Consider the following 20,656-nt stretch of genomic DNA (forward strand, 5'->3'; position numbering starts at 1 on the left):
GGGAGATTTTTATAAAGGGTTTCAGTCCATTTTGAAGCTGAAGTCCCCTCAGGCTCTTCTGCACACATACCACTTGCTTGGTCCCTCTGCTACCCTGCATCTTCCACAGCACTAAATGAACCAAGACATTTGTGTAACCTCCCTTTAACAGAGCCTGAACAAAACCCTGCAAGAGAGCAGACTAACAGGCTACACTTTGGGTGGTTTCCCTGACAGTGTCTGGGAGTGCAGCCTTTCAGTCTGCTTCCTTTTAGATTAATCCTTCTCGATGACACAGTACCAGCTCTGGGCAGCCCTTTTCTTGGAGTTTATCGCCCCCTTTTCTTATTTTCCCTTTCCCTTCCCCTCTCTTTCCTTCTACCCCCTTCCCTCTCCGGCTGGGGGACTTGGTCAGCGCCCCATTTCCGGGTGTACTTGCTGTCCTGGAACTGGGTCAGCCCCTGTGAGCGCCAAGGGGATGTCAGCAAAGCCAGCCGGTCTGGGACTCGCAGGGAGCGGCGATGGGGCAGCAGGGGGGTGTTTTTACAGACGCACTTTACCCGAGACCTCAGTTACCTTTAGTCTCCGGCTCAGGACTTGGCGTTGGGCGCGTCCCAGGAAGCTAGATCCAGCCTGGCTGGGCTAGGGACAGAAGCCGCGGAGAGCCGACGGCCAGGACCAGCTGGGGCCCTGCAAAGAAAGCAGCAGCAGGACCCGGACCCCAGCCCTGGTCATGTGACATGGCTAAGGAATCACAGACCAAGGTTCTCCCCTGCTGAGCCAGGGACTGTCACGTGACCGTGCTAACCAATCACAGAGAGGGACAGTGCTCCCAGGGCTGCAGAAGGGGCCGGGACTGTTACAGTACAAACACGCTCCACTCCCGTGACTTGTAACTCACAAGCGAGCCCAGCAGAGCAGCTGCGGAGCACACGAAGGAGAAGCTCTGGGTGGTCACTGAGCAGGGAAAAATACACGAACTGCTATCCATAGTTAAACAACGGGATTCTCTTGCAGAGAAGTTAAAGCCCTTTCAATAGTCTCTGTTACCAACATACACAAATGAGACTTTCTATAGTGAAGACGGGTGGACAGCAGGTGTTTATTTATATATTCAGTGACGCATTCCAAATGAAACCTTATTTCCGTGAGAGGGGAGAAATAAAACTGCCCAGATCTGCAGGATTCACAACATTTACAAACCTAGGACTACAGCACTCCGCAAAGAGCAAAGAAGCATAAGATAGGGATGTTTTAGTAAAGATAATTAAATTGTTCCAGAGAGGAGTATAAAAGAAGCTGGGTCTTAAAGCTTTGAATAATTTTTGATACTGTAATGTTACTTGTGACACATTTCTTGTTAGGAAGGACAATGGGGGCATCAGACTGAATAGATTCCATCCTCCAATCCTGCTCCAGCCCTTACTCCCATTTTACTGACCCCTCCTAGCTCCAGGTCCAGTAGCTCACCCGCCTTGGTGACCATGGGACCAACACTGCTGAGCCAACACCATTGTTTGGGGAGATACGTCATACCAGGAAGGTCAGACCCATCACATTGTTCCCTCTAACCCTGCTCCAGGCCTGAACCCCATTTGACTGACTGCTGGTAAAATATGCTGTAGTCAGATGAGCACAGAGAAGCAAGCGCACACATCCTGCTTCACCAACAGGTGATTTTATCTATGTGCCAGCTTGCTCACTGGCTCTCCACATGGTTCAAGCTACATTTACCTCCTCCAGACCATCCCTCTCCTCACTCACCACAAATAATCTGTGCTGGGGATGTCAAGGACTATGATGCTTGATTCAGGGCAACATGCCTCCTCCTATGCCATCAAGGCAAGCAGTTAAAATAGGCCCACTGCTAAGCATCTGGAAAGACCCTGCTTACCCCCCAATTTCAACCTCTGACTGCCCCAGGAACTCCTCCCCACATGCACTGATTTCAAAAAGAAGAAAAGCCATTCCTCCTGCGGTGAGTTCCCTCCCCATCCCCCAGCTCTCGCACTGCTATTGTCTGCCCCCTCCCAGTCTCTTGATGAGGATGAAGAAAGGGGTACCTCATTTCCCTTCCTTGTTTCATGCTATGAGGCCTCTGCGTACATGGTCCTTGTATCATAACACAAATATAGCAAGATTGCTGCTCCCTCCATCCCCTCCCTTTCTCCCATTAGTGCTTTCCAGTTTTCATCCTCCCACTATGTGTTTCCAATTCATCATTAAGATTTCAAATTTCCCCTGAAATTCATTCCCATATTGTAATTTCCTGCCCACATTTCCATTCTCTCTAGGCTCCTTTGGATTATTTCTCTGTCATCAACAGTCCTTCCAACCTCATTTACCTAGTCCAGGAATGAGATCTCACTTTTTCTCCAAGAGATCCTGGAGAAATTCCCTGGTCAGAATGGTTTTGTTTCTCTCCTCTTTAGATGACATATGAACCTATTTTAAAATGCCAGACTAAGATGATTTAACTAATAATTTTAGATTGTAAACAAGTCACATGTTTTGTCCAGTGATGTCAGTTGTTTGCCGACCTGTGCAAAGACAAGTAGACTGATGTGCAATCAGAGACCAGCTGTTGAAATTCAGTGGTCCCATCTACATAGCCAGAACCTCCAAGGTGCAACTTTGACACAGAAGATGGGCCAGAGGAGTACCAGGGAAACACACCAAGGAATTGAGTATTCCAAAAAGTACCAGAAAATTGGGACAGGAGGTGTATAGCTGATGAATACCAGAAGTCTGGGAGGGTGTCAGGCCAGAACCTCTGAAAGGAGCTCTGGCTCTTCTGTTTAAATAAAAACAGTTAATTAAATTCCTAAAGAGAAATGGAATCAACAGAGGGGAGACAGGTGCAGATGTTGCTGCCAGGGAGGAGACAAGTTATGCCCCAGCTGGAAGAGCTCATATGTCCAGGCTCTCAGGAAGTAGCCTTTCCAGCTCTAATGCCCTATCTACATTAAGAAAACTCATACATGTATCCCTACATTAGTGTTACCAAATTGAGCAACCCAATCAAAGCCTCACTTTGTGCCATTCAGCATGTCTGCATCAGGGGTTGGCATCAGTGTACATTCATTATACTGGTGCAAATTTCCTTCAAGTAGCCAGGGTCTGAGCAAGCTGTTTAGTGCACACATACCCCTGATTCCTGATGGTGGAGAGATAAATGAGTATGGGGGAAATTTGTCACCTCAAGAACCTGTCGCAAACATCTCAGGTACTGAAAACCATTTCCAGGAAACTGGAGGACACAAAGGAGTTTTTAAAACAAGTTTTTATTAGGAATTTTAATAAAGGTTAAATACTGTTTTATGAAGCTAGAGTTAAACTCTGATGCTCTCTAAAGCCACATTTTCAGAAAGTTCACCTCAGCCTAGAGAAAAAGGAAAAGAAGTCTAGTCCCAATCTCAAAGCTCCAAGAAAAATCTCAGTAATAAGGAAGCTGAGACTCACCTTACTGTAGGCCTGGCCTAACATGAGTAATTAGACATTCATGGGGTCTTATTTTTGGGAAGACAGGATTAGGGAGGAATGAATTAACAGGCTGGAAACAGAATGTACTAGCAAAGATAAAGGGGAACACCCATGGGAACCATTCACTAATGTTGTAATTGCTTTAAAATATAAAATTAAGTGAATATATTCTAATAATAACACGTATTATTTTAAAAAAATACATAATATACAAAGTAAAAGCAGCCTTAAGTAATACAAAGCAAAAACAAAACAAAAAAACCCACTTGTCCTCTTATCACCACAAAAAAATTAAACATGTAGTACAAAAAGGTAACTCCAGTTAGTGCAAAATAAAAAAAATTAACAAGAGTCCAATACCATAAAATTAAATGCAAAAGCACTGCAACCCATACAGTGTAAAAAAAAAAAAAAAAAAAAAAGAGAAAAAGAAAAAAGTTTGTTTTCCTTCTTTCATGCAGCTCCCAGAAGCAGCGGCATGTCCCCCCTCCGGCTCCTACCCATAGGGGCAACCAGGCGGCTCCGCTCTGCACATTGCCACTGGCCCAAGCACCGCCCCCAAAGCCAATGGGAGCTGCAGGGGCAGCGCCTACAGACAGGACAGTGCGCGGCAGAGCACCCTGGCCTTGCCTCTGTGTAGTAGCCAGAGGGGGGACATGCCACTGCTTCAGGAAGCCGCTTGAGGTAAGCGCCAACAAGAGCCTGCACCCCTGAGCCACCCCTCAGCCCTGATCCCCCTCCCATCCTCCAAACCCCTCGATCCAAGCCTGGAGAACCCTCCTGCACCCAAAACCCCTCATCTCCAGACCCACCCCAGAGCCTGCACCCCCAGCCAGAGCCCTTGTCTCCCCCCTAAGGTGCACCAACCCCCTGCCTCAGCCCCGATCCCCCTCCCACCCTCTGAACACTTCGGTCCCAGCCCAGAACACCCTCCTACACCCCAAACTCCTCATCCTCAGCCCTGCACCCCCAGCCAGAGCCCTCACTCCTCTGAACCCTCTATCTACCCCAGCCCAGAGCCCCCTCCCGCATCCTGAACTCTTTATTTCTGGTCCCACCCTGGAGCCCGCACCCCCAGCCAGAGCCCCTGACCCCTTCCCGCACCCCAACCCCAATTTTGTGAGCGTTCATGGCCCGCCATACAATTTCTATACCCAGATGTGGCCCTCGGACCAAAAAGTTTGCCTTTCCCTGCAGGTCCGGCTTTATGACCCACGGCGCTCGACTGGAATACTCGGCGGCAGTCCGGGGCTTCAGCAGCATTTCGGTGGTGGGGGGTCCACTCCGAGTCTTCCGCGGCACTGAAGGACTCCCCACCACCAAAATGCCGCCGAAGACCCCCGGAACGGGGCCCGTTTAGGCATGGGTGCAGGGCCCTCTTCAGCATGGAGCCCGATTCCAGGGAATCAGTGGAATCAGCATAAAGCTGGCCCTGCACAGGGATAGGTTCCTACAAAGTAACCAAGCCAATCTCAAAACATGTAATGCAACGTATAGTAAATGTAATGTAATGTGTACTTGTATATAAAAGAGGTTTGATGTGTAATTTTAAATGTGTGGTATGTCCTATAGTCACTCCATTTGCTTGAGTCTAATGAACTCAGCATAGGTTTGCTGTACGGCAAGTATGAAAACCTAAGTAACAAGACTGAGGTCAAACTAAGTTTAAAAAAAAAACAAGCGAAAAAGGTCTCAACCCTCCCCCTCCCCCCCAACATCTATAAACAAAGAGAAGAGAATCCTAGAAAAAGAATCTAGTTTCTTAGACTATATAAATTCCTCTGGGCAGGGACAATTCTGTTCCTTTTTGTGCAGAATTTAATGTGGCCCCAATTCTTATGACTCTGTAAGTCTATATTAAATAGTATGTGAGGCGAGGATTCTTATCCCAGTTTTACAAATAGGAAAACAAAGGCATGGAGAAGTGGAGTGAGTTACCTAAAGTCGTAGAACAAGTAAGTGGCAGAGCTGGGAAAGAATCTTTGCACCCCACTCTTCCCTCCAGAAGACAACTCCCTACTGGAGCCAGGAGTAGGTTTCATTCCATCCCACAGCAATATGCCATGCAGTCCCTATAAAGTCCCCACTTGACTGTGAAATTCCCACTATAACTTGTCTGAAGCCCACCCTGTGCACAGAGAAATGGGTAATTTTACCTTTCCTTCTAAATTCATTTATTAATACCCTGTCAAAGTGACTTCCACCTAATTACACTACCAGGTCCCCCTCCCTCCCCAAATGATCCACTCCCTCCAGCATCTCCTGGTTACTCCTCTGGCTCCCATCACACATTCCTCTATATGACTCATCTCACTGCACCAACCTTTCCTCTTTGTCTAACTACACTCCATCCTCAACAATCCGCTTCTCGTTCTCTATGAACAGGTCAGAGCCTTACAGGCCCAAAGAAACACACTTGGCTTCTATCCGTTGGGAGGGATATCTGACACAAAGCCTTCCCCATTCTCATCCCAGTCTCAGGGATTCCCTCCCATGTGGATTCTCTGATGCTGAACGAGGTGCGAGCTCTGACTGAAGCTTTTCCCACACCCTGCGCATTCATAGGGTCTCTCCCCTGTGTGGATTCTGCTATGTTTGATAAGTGCTGAGCTCCAACTAAAGCTCTTTCCACACTCAACACATTCATATGGTCTCTCCCTTGTGTGGATCCTCTGATGTTTCATAAGGTCTGAGCTCTGACTGAAGCTTTTCCCACAATCGGCACACTCATAGGGGCGTTCTCCTGTGTGGATTCTCTGGTGTTGAATAAGATGAGAGCTCACACAGAAGCTCTTCCCACAGTTAGTGCATTCGTAGGGCCTCTCTCCTGTGTGAATTCTCTGATGTTTCATAAGGTCTGAACTCTGACTGAAGCTTTTCCCACACACGGTGCATTCATAAGGTTTCTCTCCAGTGTGGGTTCGCTGATGACGAGTAAGGGCTGAGCTCACACTGAAGCTCTTCCCACAGTCACCACATTCATAGGGTTTCTCACCTGTGTGGATTCTCTGGTGCTGGATAAGCTGTGAGTTCCCACTAAAGCTCTTCCTACACTCGGCACATTTATATGGTTTTTCTCCAGTGTGGATTATCTGATGACGAATAAGGTTTGAGCTCACTGTGAAGCTTTTCCCACACTCGGTACATTCATAAGGTCTCTCCCCTGTGTGTTTTGTCTGATGCTGAATAAGGTGCGAGCGCTGCCGGAAGCTTTCCCCACACTCGGCACATCCAAAGGGTTTCTCTCCAGTGTGGATTCTCTGATGCTGTCTGAGGTTTGAGCTCACCCTGAAGCTTTTCCCACAGTCATCACATATTGCTGATCTCCCCATAGTGGGGTTTCCCAGCTGGTCAATGTTTGGCAGTTTCCTGAAACCTCTTTCACAAGCAGTTGATTTACCTTGTCTCTTCTCTGGAGCAGTTGTCTGATGCCTTTCTGATCTGTGCTGAACCTCACAGGCTTTGCTCTGCTCAGGGCTCTGGGAAATATTCCTTTGGGATATTCCTGATAATGTGCCACATGGTTCCATTAACTCAGGACCTTCCTGGTAGGCATACTCCTCATTCTCACTCATAATCCCATCACCTGGTGCATTGAAATGAGAATCCACAGATGAGTCATTGGAGAGAAAGGACACCTTAGGAAGGGAATCTGAAAGGGATACAATTTGAAAATCTTATTTCCATACGAACATATGATACCTACCATCATTACAGGTGACCCCTAATTGCTGCTGCTGCTCTCAGACTCACCGAAAACAGCCTTCTAAACAAACAGAGCAAAAACATGCCAGCAACACATTTTAGAGGGCATTTAAAAAAAATCAGAGCAGACTATTTAAAGGGAGCCCTGACAGAGATTTACTTATTTATATTAGTCAATAAAAATAATCAAGTTGATTCTGTCCCTTGAAATCCAGTGAAAGGTATCACCTTACCCACCATGTCTCTCTAATGGTTCCTAACATTCTGTTAGCTTTTTTTGGCTTCTGCTACACACTGAGCAGACATTTTTGGCCATCAACAAGGTTAGGCTTGATATTAGACAAACGTATCTAACCCTCAGAGGAACGAAGTTCTGGAACAGCCTTCCAAGGGGAGTAGTGGGGACCAAAAAAAATCCTAATTTGTTTCAAGACTGAGCTTGATAAATTTATGCAGGGGATGGTATGAAGAGGTTGCCTACAATGGCATATGGCCAATCTGCAACAGCAATTAGTAAATATTTCAAACCAGTGAAGATGGGACACTAGATGGGGAGGGTTCTGAGTTACTACAGTGAATTCTTTACCAAGTATCTGGCTGATGGGTCTTGCCCACATACTCAGAGTTTAACTAATCACCATATTTGGGGTTGAAAAGGAATTTCCCCCCCCCCCAGATCAGACTGGCAGAGACCTGGGGATTTTTTGCCTTTGCCTGACGTGTGGGACCTGGGTCACTTGTTGGTCTAAACTAAAGTAAATGGCAGATTCTCTGTAACTTGAGGACTTCAGTAACTCAGCCAGAGGTTATGAGCTATTACAAGAGTGGGGCATGAGGTTCTGCAACCTGTGATGTGCAGTAGGTCAGACTAGATGATCATGATGGCCCTTCTGGTCTTAAAGTCTGAGTCTAAGCCCTGATGCAGAAAGCTATCCAGTTCAAAATTCTCTGTGTAGAAGATGCTGATCTCCCATCCTTTCTGAACATCAGTCTCAGCAAGGATCTAATTTGTTTGCTACTGTCAGTATAGAAAGAGAGAACTCACAGCACATCTAATGTGTGGAGTCTCTCTTTGTCTTTGTGGCTATGAGGCTTTGGAAAGAACATCAGAAGATGAATCATTTGATTCAGGTGAAAGTCTGATACCACTTTATTTAGGAATTTGGGGTAAAGTCTTAAAGAAGCTTTATCTTTATAAAAGACCCCACTATCAGACACGGTAGCTTTTCCACTCTGACATGATCACTACCAAGGCGGCTGTCTTTTTAGACATAAGAGAAAAAGAGCAGGAGGCCAGTGGCAAAAATACCATAACGAGGGCCTAGGGAGGGATGGGTTCATGAATGGGAGGACAAATCCTAATTAGTTTTCCTTCAGAAATCTCCCAACCATGGAATGTGAGAAAACCAAATGTTCTTAATTGGGAGAGTGGATTGCTGAGTTGTATGCTAAATGAACTTTTACTGAGCTCATCAAGAGGTCCAACTCCTTCAATTGCAGTGGGTATTCCTGCATTTTAGATGGCGAGAGAGAGTATCTAGCGGTCAGATGGAAAATCTCTTCCACTTTGCAAGATTAGTTGTCCTGGTGGAAACCTTTCTGCTACTGATAAGAATGTTTTGAACTTCTTGAGAACAGGCTCTTTCCCCTGGGTTCAGCCACTCAACTCCCTTGCTGTGAGGTGGAGACCATGAGGGTTGGTCATTGTTCAGTGTCAGTGGGAGAACTTTGGTCATGGTTCAATGTTAGTGGGGCCTGAACAATGGTAGCGCCATTGGAGGCTGTATCGAGAGAATCTGGAGGTCTGACAGCCAGGGCTGTCTCAAGCATGCTGGGACTATAGGACTCAGCCTGGCATGTGCATTCCTCAGCTTCTTGAAGAAACTGGGTAGCAGTAGGACTGGGGAGAATGCAGAGAGAGGCTCAAATCAAAGGAAGCAGAAACACACCCCTGACTGAGCCATGACTCAGACTTTCCCTGGCACAAAAGCAGTGACATTTTCTGTTTTGTCTTGCTGTGAACAGATTGGAAGGGAGGCTGACAGGAGATGCAGAAATCTTACTAGCAGGGACTAGTACAACCCAAGGGGCCGGAAGGGACTGTGACTATGGCTGTGACTATGCCATAGCCTGCTCCCCCATGCCCTCAGCACTCCTTGGGAATCCCAATGCTCTTGTTGTTCTCGTTATAGTCAAGGGGGTGGAGTTTCCAGGGACTGGCTGACTCTAGATGTTCATATGTGAGCAGCTACTGGGCCCAAATTTCCCGCTGATTGAGGAAATGTTTTTTATAGCGTGTACCCACAGGGATTTCCCACCCTCTCCCATTACCAGGCTTAAGCTATCTGTAAACAGGAGGTCTACAAAGTTGATAGTGACCATGACAAAAGAATTGTCAGACCTAATGGTGCTGGGCCGCTACTGGGGCCTGGTAACTGGCCTGCTACAAAAGGCAAACCAGTCATGCCAAGATGCTAACTTGCCTGGGGGAGAGGGACAGGGTGGATGTACTGCTGGGAAAGATCTTTCCCTGAACTCTGCAGCCCTACTACTCTGACCCAGAAAACAAGTGAAGAGCATCACCTTGCCTGGAAACAAGCTCTACTGACATGTTAAGGCCAGGGAGATGGGCCCAAAAAAATCTGCTGCCAACTAATATGACTCTGACCAGAAGGGTTTCTACAGGTATGTTAGCAACAAGAAGGTGGTCAGGGAAAGAGTGGGACCCTTACTGAATGGGGGAGGCAGCATAGTGACAGAGGATGTGGAAAAAGCTGAAGTACTCAATGCTTTTTTTGCTTCAGTCTTCACAGACAAAGTCAGCTCCCAGACTGCTGCACTGGGCAACACAGTATGGGAAGTAGGTGAACAGCCCTCAGTGGTGAAAGAACAGGTTAAGGACTATTTAGAAAAGCTGGACATGCACAAGTCCATGGGTCCAGATCTAATGCATCCAACAGTGCTGAGGGAGTTGGCTGATGTGATTGCAGAGCCATTGGCCATTATCTCTGAAAATTCGTGGCGACTAGGGGAGGTCCCAGATGATTGGAAAAAGGCAACTATAGTGCCCATATCTAAAAAAGGAAAGAAAGAGAACCTGGGGAACTACAGACCGGTCATCGTCACTTCAGTCCCCGGCAAAATCATGGAGCAGGTCCTCAAGAAATCCATTTTGAAGCACTTGGAGGAGAGGAAAGTGATCAGGAACAATCAGCATGGGTGCACCAAGGGCAAGTCATGCCTGACCAACCTGATTGCCTTCTATGATGAGATAACTGGCTCTGTGGATATGGGGAAAGCAGTGGACGTGATATATCTTGACTTTAGCAAAGCTTTTGATACAGTCTCCCACAGTATTCTTGCCAGCAAGTTAAAAAAGTATGGACTGGATGAATGGACTATAAGGTGGATAGAAATCTGGCTAGATTGTCAGGCTCAACAGGTCGTGATCAATGGCTCAATGGCTAGTTGGTAGCTGGTATCAAGCGGAGTGCCCTAGGGGTCGGTCCTGGGGCCGGTTTTGTTCAACATCTTTATTAATGAATTGCACCCTCAGCAAGTTTGCAGATGACCGTAACAAAAGAACTGTCATACCCAATGGGAGCAGTGAACAGTGGAGAGGCTAACAGAGGGAGTTTGACTGGGATCTGTCCGAGAGAAGGTATGCTAAATGCTGCACTGGGGGGCTGTGTTGGTGAGTATCTGAGTGTCTGTTGCGAGGACAATTTGTCAGTTTGACTGCGTGCCTGATTGTCTGAAAAGTGTGAATTGGGAGTGCTTTGTTCCAGGTGGGCCTTGAGTGGGCCTGACTGTTATGAAAAGGCAGCCAGCTGCCAACTAGAGGAGAGGATAACAGAGGGAGTTTGACTGGGAGTTCGCCAGGGGAGAGCCCACTGAGGCTTTCAACTTGCAGGTTCCAACGGCTGAGGAAGCTCTTAGAAAGAAGGTAATATGGATGGTGAACAACCAACTGCTGTGACTTGCACAGGATGTGCCATGTTTGTCTTTCTTCCACAGGACAGAAGCAACTTTGTACAAAGTGCAAGCTGGTCTCCATATTGGAAGAGAAGGTTCAAGGTCTGGAGAAACAAGTATCAACCCTGCATTGCATAAGAAAATATGAAGATTTCCTGGACAGACGTCAGGATATGCTGTGCCCGTAGAAGCAAGAAGTTGCAAAGTGAATGGTGCAGCCCAATTGTTCTAGTTCCCAAATCAGACAACAGCATTCATGTTTGTGTTGATGTTAGAACTGTTAATATACAATGATGGGGTCTAAATTAGCTGTTACCACTCAGGAAAGAGATCTTGGAGTCATTGTGGATAGTTCTCTGAAAACATTCAGTCAATGTGCAATGGCAGTCAAAAAAGCGAACAGGATGTTGGGGATCATTAAGAAAGGGATAGATAAATAAGACAGAGAATATCATATTGCCTCCATATAAATCTATGATATGCCCACATCTTGAATACTGCATGCAGATGTGGTTGCCGCATCTCAAAAAAGATATATTGAAATTGGAAAAGGGTCAGAAAAGGGCAGCAAAAATGATTAGGGGTATTGAACAGCTTCTGTATGAGCAGATATTAAGACTGGACTTTTCAGCTTGGAAAAGAGAGGATTAAGGGGGGATATGATAAAATCTATAAAATTATGACTGGTGTGGAGAAAGTAAATCAAGAAGTATTTACTCCTTCTCATAACACAAGAACTAGGGGTCACCAAATGAAATTAATAGGTAGCAGGTTTAAAACAAATAAAAGGAAATATTTTTTCAAACAATGCAGAGTTAACCTGTGTAACTCCTTGCCAGCAGGGGCGGCTCTAGGGATTTTGCTGCCCCCAGCACGGCAGGCAGGCTGCCTCCGCCGGTTTGCCTGCAGAGGGTCCACTGGTCCCGCGGCTTCAGCGGACCCTCCACAGGCAAACCGCCGGAGGCAGCCTGCCTGCCGCCCTCGCGGCGCTGGCAGAGCGACCCCCACGGCTTGCCACCCCAAGCACGCGCGTGGCGTGCTCGGATCTGGAGCCGCCCCTGCTTGCCAGAGGATGTTGTGAAGGCCAAGATTATAACAGAGTTTAAAAAAGAACTAGATACATTTATGGAGGATAGGTCCATCAATGACTATTAGCCAGGATGGGCAGGGATGGTGTCCCTAGCCTCTGTTTCCCAGAAGCTGGGAACGGGCAACAGGGGATGGATCACTTGATGATTACCTGTTCTGTTCATTGCCTCTGAAGCACCTGGCCATGACCACTGTTGGTAGACAGGACACTGAGCTAGATGGACCATTGGTCTGACCCAGCATGGCCGTTCTTACATTCTCATGTTCTAATGCCATGGCAAAGTTCATTTCAAATTCCAGGCTGCAGTAGACAAGTTGCTGGGTAGCGCCCAGTTTATGACCACATTCAACTGTACTAAAGCTACTGGCAAATTCCTCTGGCACCAGAATCCAAAGAAAATCTGACCTTTGCTACCCCTTTTGGCCGATGTCAGTTTCAAACCCTCCCATTTAGATTCTGGGAGGTGCCTGACACCTTCCAGTGTCTAATGGACAGGGTATTTCAGCCCCATTGGCAGTATGCTGCTACCTATCTCAACAATGCTGTACTCTAGTCTAGCCCCTGGGGAGAGCATCTCCAGAGGATTGTTGCAGTTACTAAGGGAAGCAGGCCTAAGTGCAAGGTGAGTAGTACCAAAATGAAACACTTAGACCAGAGGTGGGCAAACTATGGCCCATGGGCCACACCTGGCGCACAGGACCCTCCTGCCCAGCCCCCGAGCCCCTGGCAGCTAGCCCCCAGCTCCTCCCCCGCTGTTCCCCCTCCCCCGCAGCCTCAGCTCACTGTGCTGGCAGCGCAATGCTCTGGGCGGCAGGGCTGCGAGCTCTTGCTGGGTAATGCAGCTGCAGAGCTGCGGCCTGACCTGGTGCTCTGTGCTGTGTGGTGGCGTGGCTGGCTCCAGCTGGGCGGCGTGACTGCCTGTCCTGGTGCTCTGGGTGGCGCAGCTGTAGTGCCACCAGCCACAGGTGCTCCAGGCAGTGCGGCAAGGGGGCAGGGGAGTTCGGGATGGTGGTCAGGGGGCGGGGATGTGGATAGTGGTTGCGGCAGTCAGAGGGTGGGAAACGGGGGTTGAATGGGGGCAGGGGTCCTGGGGCAGCAGTCAGGAATGAGAGGAGGGGTTGGATGGGGCGGCGGGGGCAGTCAGGGGTGGATGGGAAAGGGGTCCTGGTGGCTGTCAGGGGGTGAGGTTGGGCCATGCCTGGCTGTTTGGGGAGGCACAGTCTCCCCTAACTGGCCCTTCATACAATTTCAGAAATCCGATGTGGTGCTCAGGCCAAAAATTTGCCTGCCCCTGACTTAATCTGACCTTTGGCCAGCTAAGTGAAAGTCATAGAATATCAGGGTCGGAAGGGACCTCAGGAGGTCAGCTAGTCCAACCCCCTGCTCAAAGCAGAACCAATCCCCAGACAGATTTTTTCCCCAGATCCCTAAATGGCCCCCTCAAGGATTGAGCTCAGTGCTGGCTTTAGCAGAACAATGCTCAAACCACTGAGTTGTCCCTCTCCTCTGCTAGAGTCCTGCTAGAGTGTCCAATCCCTGCCCACCAAAAGCCAGGTGAAGACATTCCTGGGGTTATCAGGGTAGCATAGGTGCTCTGTCTCCAGGTTTTCCACAAACAGCACCCCTCCCAGACCCCCTAAAGAACAAGCCCCTTAAAACGTCCAATGGACGCCGGCTTATGCAGGTGCCTTTGGTGCAGTCAAGCGCATCTTGTGCAGTAAACTGGAGCTTCTGAGTCCAGATTTTACAAAAAGGATTCATACTACAAAGTGATGCCTCTGAGGTGAGACCTGGGATGGTTGTATTGCAGGTGGTCGAGGATGGAAAACACCCCATCCTACATCTCAGTAGGAAGCTTCTCCCACAGAAGAACTATTCCAGTATAGGAAAGGAAAGTCTTGCAGTGAAATGGGCAGTGAAATCATTATGATACTATGTCCTGGAAGCATCCTTCACCCTGCAGGTTATGAAAGATGACAACCCCAGACTCACCCTGCAGCCATTTACTTTTCGGTGCATCACAGCACATGGAAACACCGATTTTTTTCCCCCGGAAGGGGCAGGTGATGTTTCCACAGAGCGTGCCCTTTGCCACACTCGCAGGGGTGCATGACAGGGTAAAAAGGCACTCCCTAGCCCAGACCCTAACAGGTTAATGCAACAGCCAATTAACCCTGCTGCTTAGCGGGAGCAAGCGAAATATAAAGGGCTGCCTGGGTGATGGGGGAACAGCTGGGTATGAACTGGAGTCCCACCTTGGGGTCTACATGGGGAGACCACTGGTTGCAGTTTCTGTCTTTGTTTTGCTGTAGCAGGTTTTGCTCTGTTTGGACACCCTATGTTTTCATAAAGACAGCCCTGTAGAGAAGGGGGCACAACTGCCTGAGGGCTGCCTGACTGTTTTATTTTTGTGCCTCCAAAACACCCGTCTGCTGCTTCAGTTCATCAGCTCAGAAGTCCCACCCCATCCTCCCACACCCCCCAGCATCTGACTTATCGGCTAAGCCTCACTGCCCAGCTGTCAGTACCAGTGACATATTCACCCCACAGAGACTTCAACCACTGAGGCTGATCACAGACCTAGAGGTCCCAGCCACATAGCTCTCACTGAGGCACAAGCATCCCAGACTCATCTGGCCTATTCATCGCCTCAAGGCCCAGCCACACAATCCTTGCAGAAACAGACTCAATGCACCATTCATCTAGTCCCACTACACCAGGGGTTCTCAAACGGGGGGTCAGGACCCCTCAGGGGGTTGCGAGCTTATTACATGGGGGGGTCACAAGCTGTCAACCTCTACCTCAAACCCCGCTTTGCCTCCAGCATTTATAATAGTGTTAAATATATAATTTATAAGGGGCGGGGTCACACTCAGAGGTTTGCTATGTGAAAGGGATCACCAGTAAAAAAGTTTGAGAGCCACTGCGCTACACCCAAATACAGAGTCCATAGCTACGCCCTGGGAATCACCCGTTTACTATTCCTGTTCACCTGGATGGTGGGGGCTCACAGCAGCACTTCGGCAAATCCAGATTTTCACGTCATTCACTAACAGTTCTCAATTGGTTTAATTTATTCCTCACCTGCACAGGTGCCACTCAGCATCTCCTTTTCATCGCAGCTCTGGAGATTAGGCTCTTCCTCTCGTTCCTGGCTGGAGATCATGTCTTGTTTGGGAATGGGAAATCCTGCTCAGAGGAGGAGAAATGGGCAAGACTGGGGTTGTCACATCTTCACCAAGGATTTGCTATGCAGATCTCTCCAAAGGTTTAAAACTCAGCCCCTCTCTTTGCTGAGGGGACATTTCATCTGCACAGAAAGGAAATACCTCCTGGGAAATGTGTTGTGCTGCTTACGAAATTCAGGGATCTTCACACACTGTGGGACTTGACAAAAAGCAAAAACAAGCCACTTTCACATCTCTAACCAGATCAGTTAGAGACCAGAACCAGCCCTTGGGGTGGAGGGGACTCCAGACAGGACAATATCACAGTTCTGTCCCCCTTGGAAGCCCTGGACAGAGGGAGATCAGCAGCAGTGCAATGTCTCTCAACCTCCTTCCCAGAGGGAAGGTATGGGAGGTGACAAAGGTGTTAGGGCCATCAAGGCTGAAAGCATGGTTGGAAACCCAACAGGTGGTCCCTTGGCTGGGGCTGCAGCAGAGCAGGAGCAGTGATTGCTCTCTGCTAGCACGGCTTGCTCTCACTTATCTGTCCAGCAGGACTGCCTCCACCCTTACCCCACCACAGGGAGAAAGACAATGATCTGGGACTCTGAGTTCCCCTTCAACATGGGAAGGGAGAGAGGCCAGCTCCCACTCCCCACATAGTAGACTATCTCTGCTACTCCAGTTCTTCCATGTGGTGGGGAGGCTGGGAACAACCTCAGAGGAAGCTGCTGCTGGCCAGGAAGGGAATTGGGCTGGAGTGTGACTGGGGGATGTGAATGGGGAGGTGAATATTGTGTGGAAGACGTGGAGCAGAGAGCTCCGATGACCAGTCTGTGAGTGGCTCGGTCTATAGTGACAGACTGCCTGGTATAGGAGTTGCAGGGGGGTGACAGACGTGGGGGTTTGTGAGTGGAGACTGGTGATTTTGGGGGGGCTGAGTGAGAGACTGGGCTGGGGAAGGAGGTGGAGAAACTCTTGGCCAGGGCCAAAGGTGATAGTAAAGAATAGAGGGGGAAAAGCGCCTGGGTCAGGGAAGGAAGGGAGGCTGGAAAGGGAGAGGGAGAGAGGCAGCAGCATGAGAGAGGGAAAAGAGCAAAATAAAGGAAAAGGGGAGGATGGGAGGAGAGCACTAGGAGCGAAAGGGAGTTCCCTGGTGAACACAGTATTTACTAGAGCACAGCAAGTATGTGAAGAACATCTGCTCAGAATGGGGCAGCAGTGGGAATTCCTCTGAGCCCAATCGCCCCCACTCCCCACAGGGGGGCTGACACCCCTCCCAGACCAGAAACTACTCGAGCATTTATGGGTTGCTTGAAGGATAATGCACAGGATGTTTCCAGCAGCCAGGGCCAGGGGCCAGAGAAGCAACCCTGGGAGCTTCAGAGACCACAAAGCTCTTAACACTCATGAGGAAACCAGTCACTCTCCTGCACCGTCCCTGCAGAGGGCTCTCTGCGTTTCACGCTTAGGGCCCCTTTCTGCCTAGGAGAAAGACATGCTGGTAGCTGGAACAGTAAGTATCCCCAGCTCCCTGCCTGCTTCAACCCCACTGGCCAGGGAAGGGGCCCCAAGGTTTGGCCCAGATTCCGTTACCTTATGCACCCTGGAACAATAACAGCTCCCATGAACCCTGGCTTAGACTCATCACTTCCAGCTGGGCCTTTGTACCCAGGGTGCCCACACTCCAGACCCAATTCCCTCTCCCCACTCAGACTGCTGCTCTCTCCCTGTCAATAATGACTCAGAAGGAAGCAGCAGCTACAGAAAAACACACTTCATAGCTCCATCCTGTGCCCCCGGTATGTCCAGGTGTCTTTGTCCCCTTCCACAGGATTTATGAGGCTGCTTCTTGTAACACCACCACAGCTGGGAGATCAAGCCCAGGACCTCTCAAGCTAAGGGCATGAGCTTCTACTGCTTGAGCTCATGGAACAGGTCCATTAATTTTTAAGGCAGTGGCAGACTCAAACTTCTGAGTTCTGCTTTACAGCTTGGGTATAAAAATTTACACTCAGCCGTGGGAATCACTTGGTGCCTTTACTATGGTGCAGACCCAGCACCTTGCACCAGCACTAAACACACAGATGTGTGTCATGTCCCTTTAACAGACCTGGAACAAAACACTGTCAAAGAAAAGAATAAACAGCAAAACTGTGGGGAGTGTCCCCGAAGCAGCATTGTTATTAGGCAGAGACAGTGCACTGCCTTTCAGTCCCACTCCTGTTAGACTAATTCTGCCCAGTGATGATGCAGTAACAGGTCTGGGCAGCACTATTCTTGGAGCTCGTCACCTCTTTTTTTATTTTTCCTATCCCCTTCCGTCTCCTTCCTTTCTTTCTCCTCCCCCTCCAGCTGGGAGAGTTGGTTTTTGTTCCATTTCTGCCTGCATGCTCACTCCAATAGCTGGATCAGCTAAGAGCTTTTGTGTGTCAATAAAGTCAGCAGTTCTGGGACTCACAGACACACATGGAGCAGAGATGGGAGAGGTGGGGCGTTTTTACAGAATCACTTTCCCCAAGTTCTCTCAATTACCTGGAGTCTCCGGCTCAGGAGTTAGCGTTCGCAGAGTCTGGGGCTTCCCCAGGAGGCTAGTTACAGCCTGAGGCAGTCTCCAGCTTGGCTAGTAACAGAAGGGTCTTTAAATAAGGCAGATACTGTAGAGAGGAGAGGAGGGAAGCAGCAGCTGCTCAGCCAGGGCTCCTGGGAAGAAAACAGGCAGCTGCAGCAGCAGCCCTCATCATGTGACAGTGGTAAAGAAGAGAGAGAGAGAGAGAGAGTCCTTTCTTCTAACACTGAACAAGGAACTGGCATGTGACCGTGGTAACCAATCAGAGATAGAGTTGCTTTCTCCCAGTGCTGAACAAGGAACTTTATTAGACCATGGAAAACGGTATTATCCCTAAAGCCATTCTCGCTCTCTGCTTTGCGGCTGAACTTCTACCTAGAATCTTTCCCAGCCCTGCTCCCTTGCCTAGCTTCCTGTTACAGATTTAAAGCCACAGCATACATATCCTCACAGCGGCTTAACTATTTAACCTGTCATTACTGTCACATCTGCAATGGGGCCAACACACTGGGTCATGCAACTATATTTGTTCAGAATGAAAACCCAAGAGGCATGTGACACCCAAGCAAGGGAAACTGGTTTGCAGCCAAGGTCACAGTACAGTGCAGCATAATACAATGTACAAGACACAGCTAATCCAAAAGCAGATGAAAGGGAACAGTACACAGATGCTAAGCATCCCAAACTCCAGGCTCTTCTCAGCCTTCCCAAGCCCCGATTTGTATAACAAGGACAATCTAAGTTTAGAGAGCCACTTAAGATCATGCAACAGAACAGCCCTTCTATACATAACCTATGAATAGGCTTGGATGGATTAGATTTTTGTTGGTAAATGTCAATTTCATCGTACACACACAAATCCACCAAAAAATATTTCGATTGATACACAAAATTTACTGATAGGCAAAATAAGAAAAATGCTGCTTGAGAACTTTGAGTTAAGGATCGGTACGGTATATATTTTGCATATGATGGTGATCATTTGTGTTTTAATGGTTATAAAGCTTTAACTCTTTGAATCTCAACATTTACTGTCATTAATTAGTCAGACCCCCACTGTTGTCTGACCTTCCCCCAGAATTTCCCACAGCTGGGAATATTTAAATAGATAAAAGTTTTAAAAATGCTTAACATAATTTTGCACAACTGCGAAAATTTAAATTGATAAAAATATAAAAATGCTTAAAAATAAACGCCAGTAAAAATTATTTAAAAAAACCCCCAAATTCTGCCAAGACTGCCTATCCGTTGGGGAAATCGGAATGCTACTCACCTGTATGTGTAGACCAGGAACAGAAAGGCCGCATTGCTGAGTCTCTTGGGTAGATAATAGTATTTTGGTCCCCACTGAAAGTTCTCTAGTGAAAAAGTTGTGCCATGCTGCCACAGCATTAGAACAAGAGGAACACTGGTAAGGACCAGGGACTTTTAGATGACAAGATTATAGATGCAGATGATCTACCTTTCAAACTGTGTTAGCTGTATAATGATGTAATGTTACAAATAGGTATCGGGGTTAATTCTCACCTCTACATATGACTGTCATCTGTAAATAATTCTCTGGGTTCATCTGGAATTTTATTGCATCAGAGACTCACTAATTCTCACTCAGAACAGGAAGTCTCATTGCAAATCAATGCAGCTTATGAAGCTGCATAATAAAAAAAGATTGTCAGTGTTTTGACACTTGTTTAATTTACACATGCAGCTTTTCTAAAAATAACATTTTAGCAATCTTCAGACCTCACCGCTAAATTATTAGTATAGGTGGAGTTTGGGACGGGGGAGCATGGGAGGCATTGTTCCCCCCAAACTACAATGTAATGAATTCTGCAGTGAAGAAAGGCAACGTGCTGCTCCCAGCTTGTCGTCTTGAGGCAGGGAGTCAGAACTGTGTTTATAAACAGAGTGATTAACAGGTGATTAAGGTAAGAAAGGGCTGATAGGATTTTTCCTAAAGTTAAAGATCTGTTCCAAGCTTGGTGAACTGCAAAAAGTGAGTAGCCTAAGGCTTTGTCTACACTGCACTTTCACTGGTAAAACTTTTGTTATTTAGGGGTGTGAAAAAACACCCCCTGCAAACAACAGAAGTTTTACCCGTGAGAAGTGCTGGTGTGGACAGCACTTTGTTGGTGGGAGAAGTTACCACCGCTCGTTGGGGATGGATTTATTTGGTTGGTGGGAGAGCTGTACGGCTGTAGCGACAGTGTAGACATAACCTAAATGATAGAATGATTTTTTTAGCCAAACGAAATGCAGTAGAATGAATCTACCTGGATGTCAGTAAGGCATTTGATACAGTTCCATATGAGACGTTGTTAAATTGGAAAAGATGGGGATTTATATGAGAACAGAAAGGTGTATAAGGAACTGGTTAAAGAGGAGACTACAAGAGATCATACTGAAAGGTGAACTCTCAGGCTAGAGGGACATTACTAGTGGAGTTCCTCAGGGATCAGTCTTGGGACTAAGCTTATTTAATCATGACTGACTGTGGCACAAAAAGTGGAAGTGTGCTAATAAAATTTGCAGATGACACAAACTTGGAGGATATTGACAATACTGAGGAGGACTGGAATATCATACAAGATCTGAATGACCTTTTAAACTGAAGTAATAGAAATGGGATATTTAATAATGCAAAGTGCAAGGTCATGCATTTAGGGACTAATACGAATTTTTGCTATA

General features: G+C 47.7%; 1 protein-coding gene across 4 annotated transcripts in view; it reads right to left on the minus strand.

Annotated features, from left to right (window-relative positions):
* Positions 1-20,656, minus strand: part of LOC127058373 (zinc finger protein 883-like) — a 31,251-nt gene that overhangs the window by 10,364 nt on the left and 231 nt on the right. Inside the window, exons 1-3 of one of the 4 annotated variants that reach the window (XM_050968361.1) lie at positions 17,935-18,123; positions 15,317-15,542; positions 5,958-7,114 (exon numbers count right to left, since the gene is read on the minus strand). In XM_050968361.1, coding sequence (XP_050824318.1) covers positions 5,958-7,114; positions 15,317-15,398 — 1,239 coding nt within the window. In that variant the 5' untranslated portion in view covers positions 15,399-15,542; positions 17,935-18,123. Of the gene's footprint in view, positions 1-3,090; positions 7,115-15,316; positions 15,543-17,934; positions 18,133-20,656 lie in introns of those variants that run through there. The other 3 variants (XM_050968358.1, XM_050968360.1, XM_050968359.1) reach the window with 3 other exon arrangements.

This window comes from Gopherus flavomarginatus, chromosome 9 (genome assembly GCF_025201925.1).
Source record: "Gopherus flavomarginatus isolate rGopFla2 chromosome 9, rGopFla2.mat.asm, whole genome shotgun sequence".
NCBI classification, from domain to species: domain Eukaryota; kingdom Metazoa; phylum Chordata; order Testudines; family Testudinidae; genus Gopherus; species Gopherus flavomarginatus.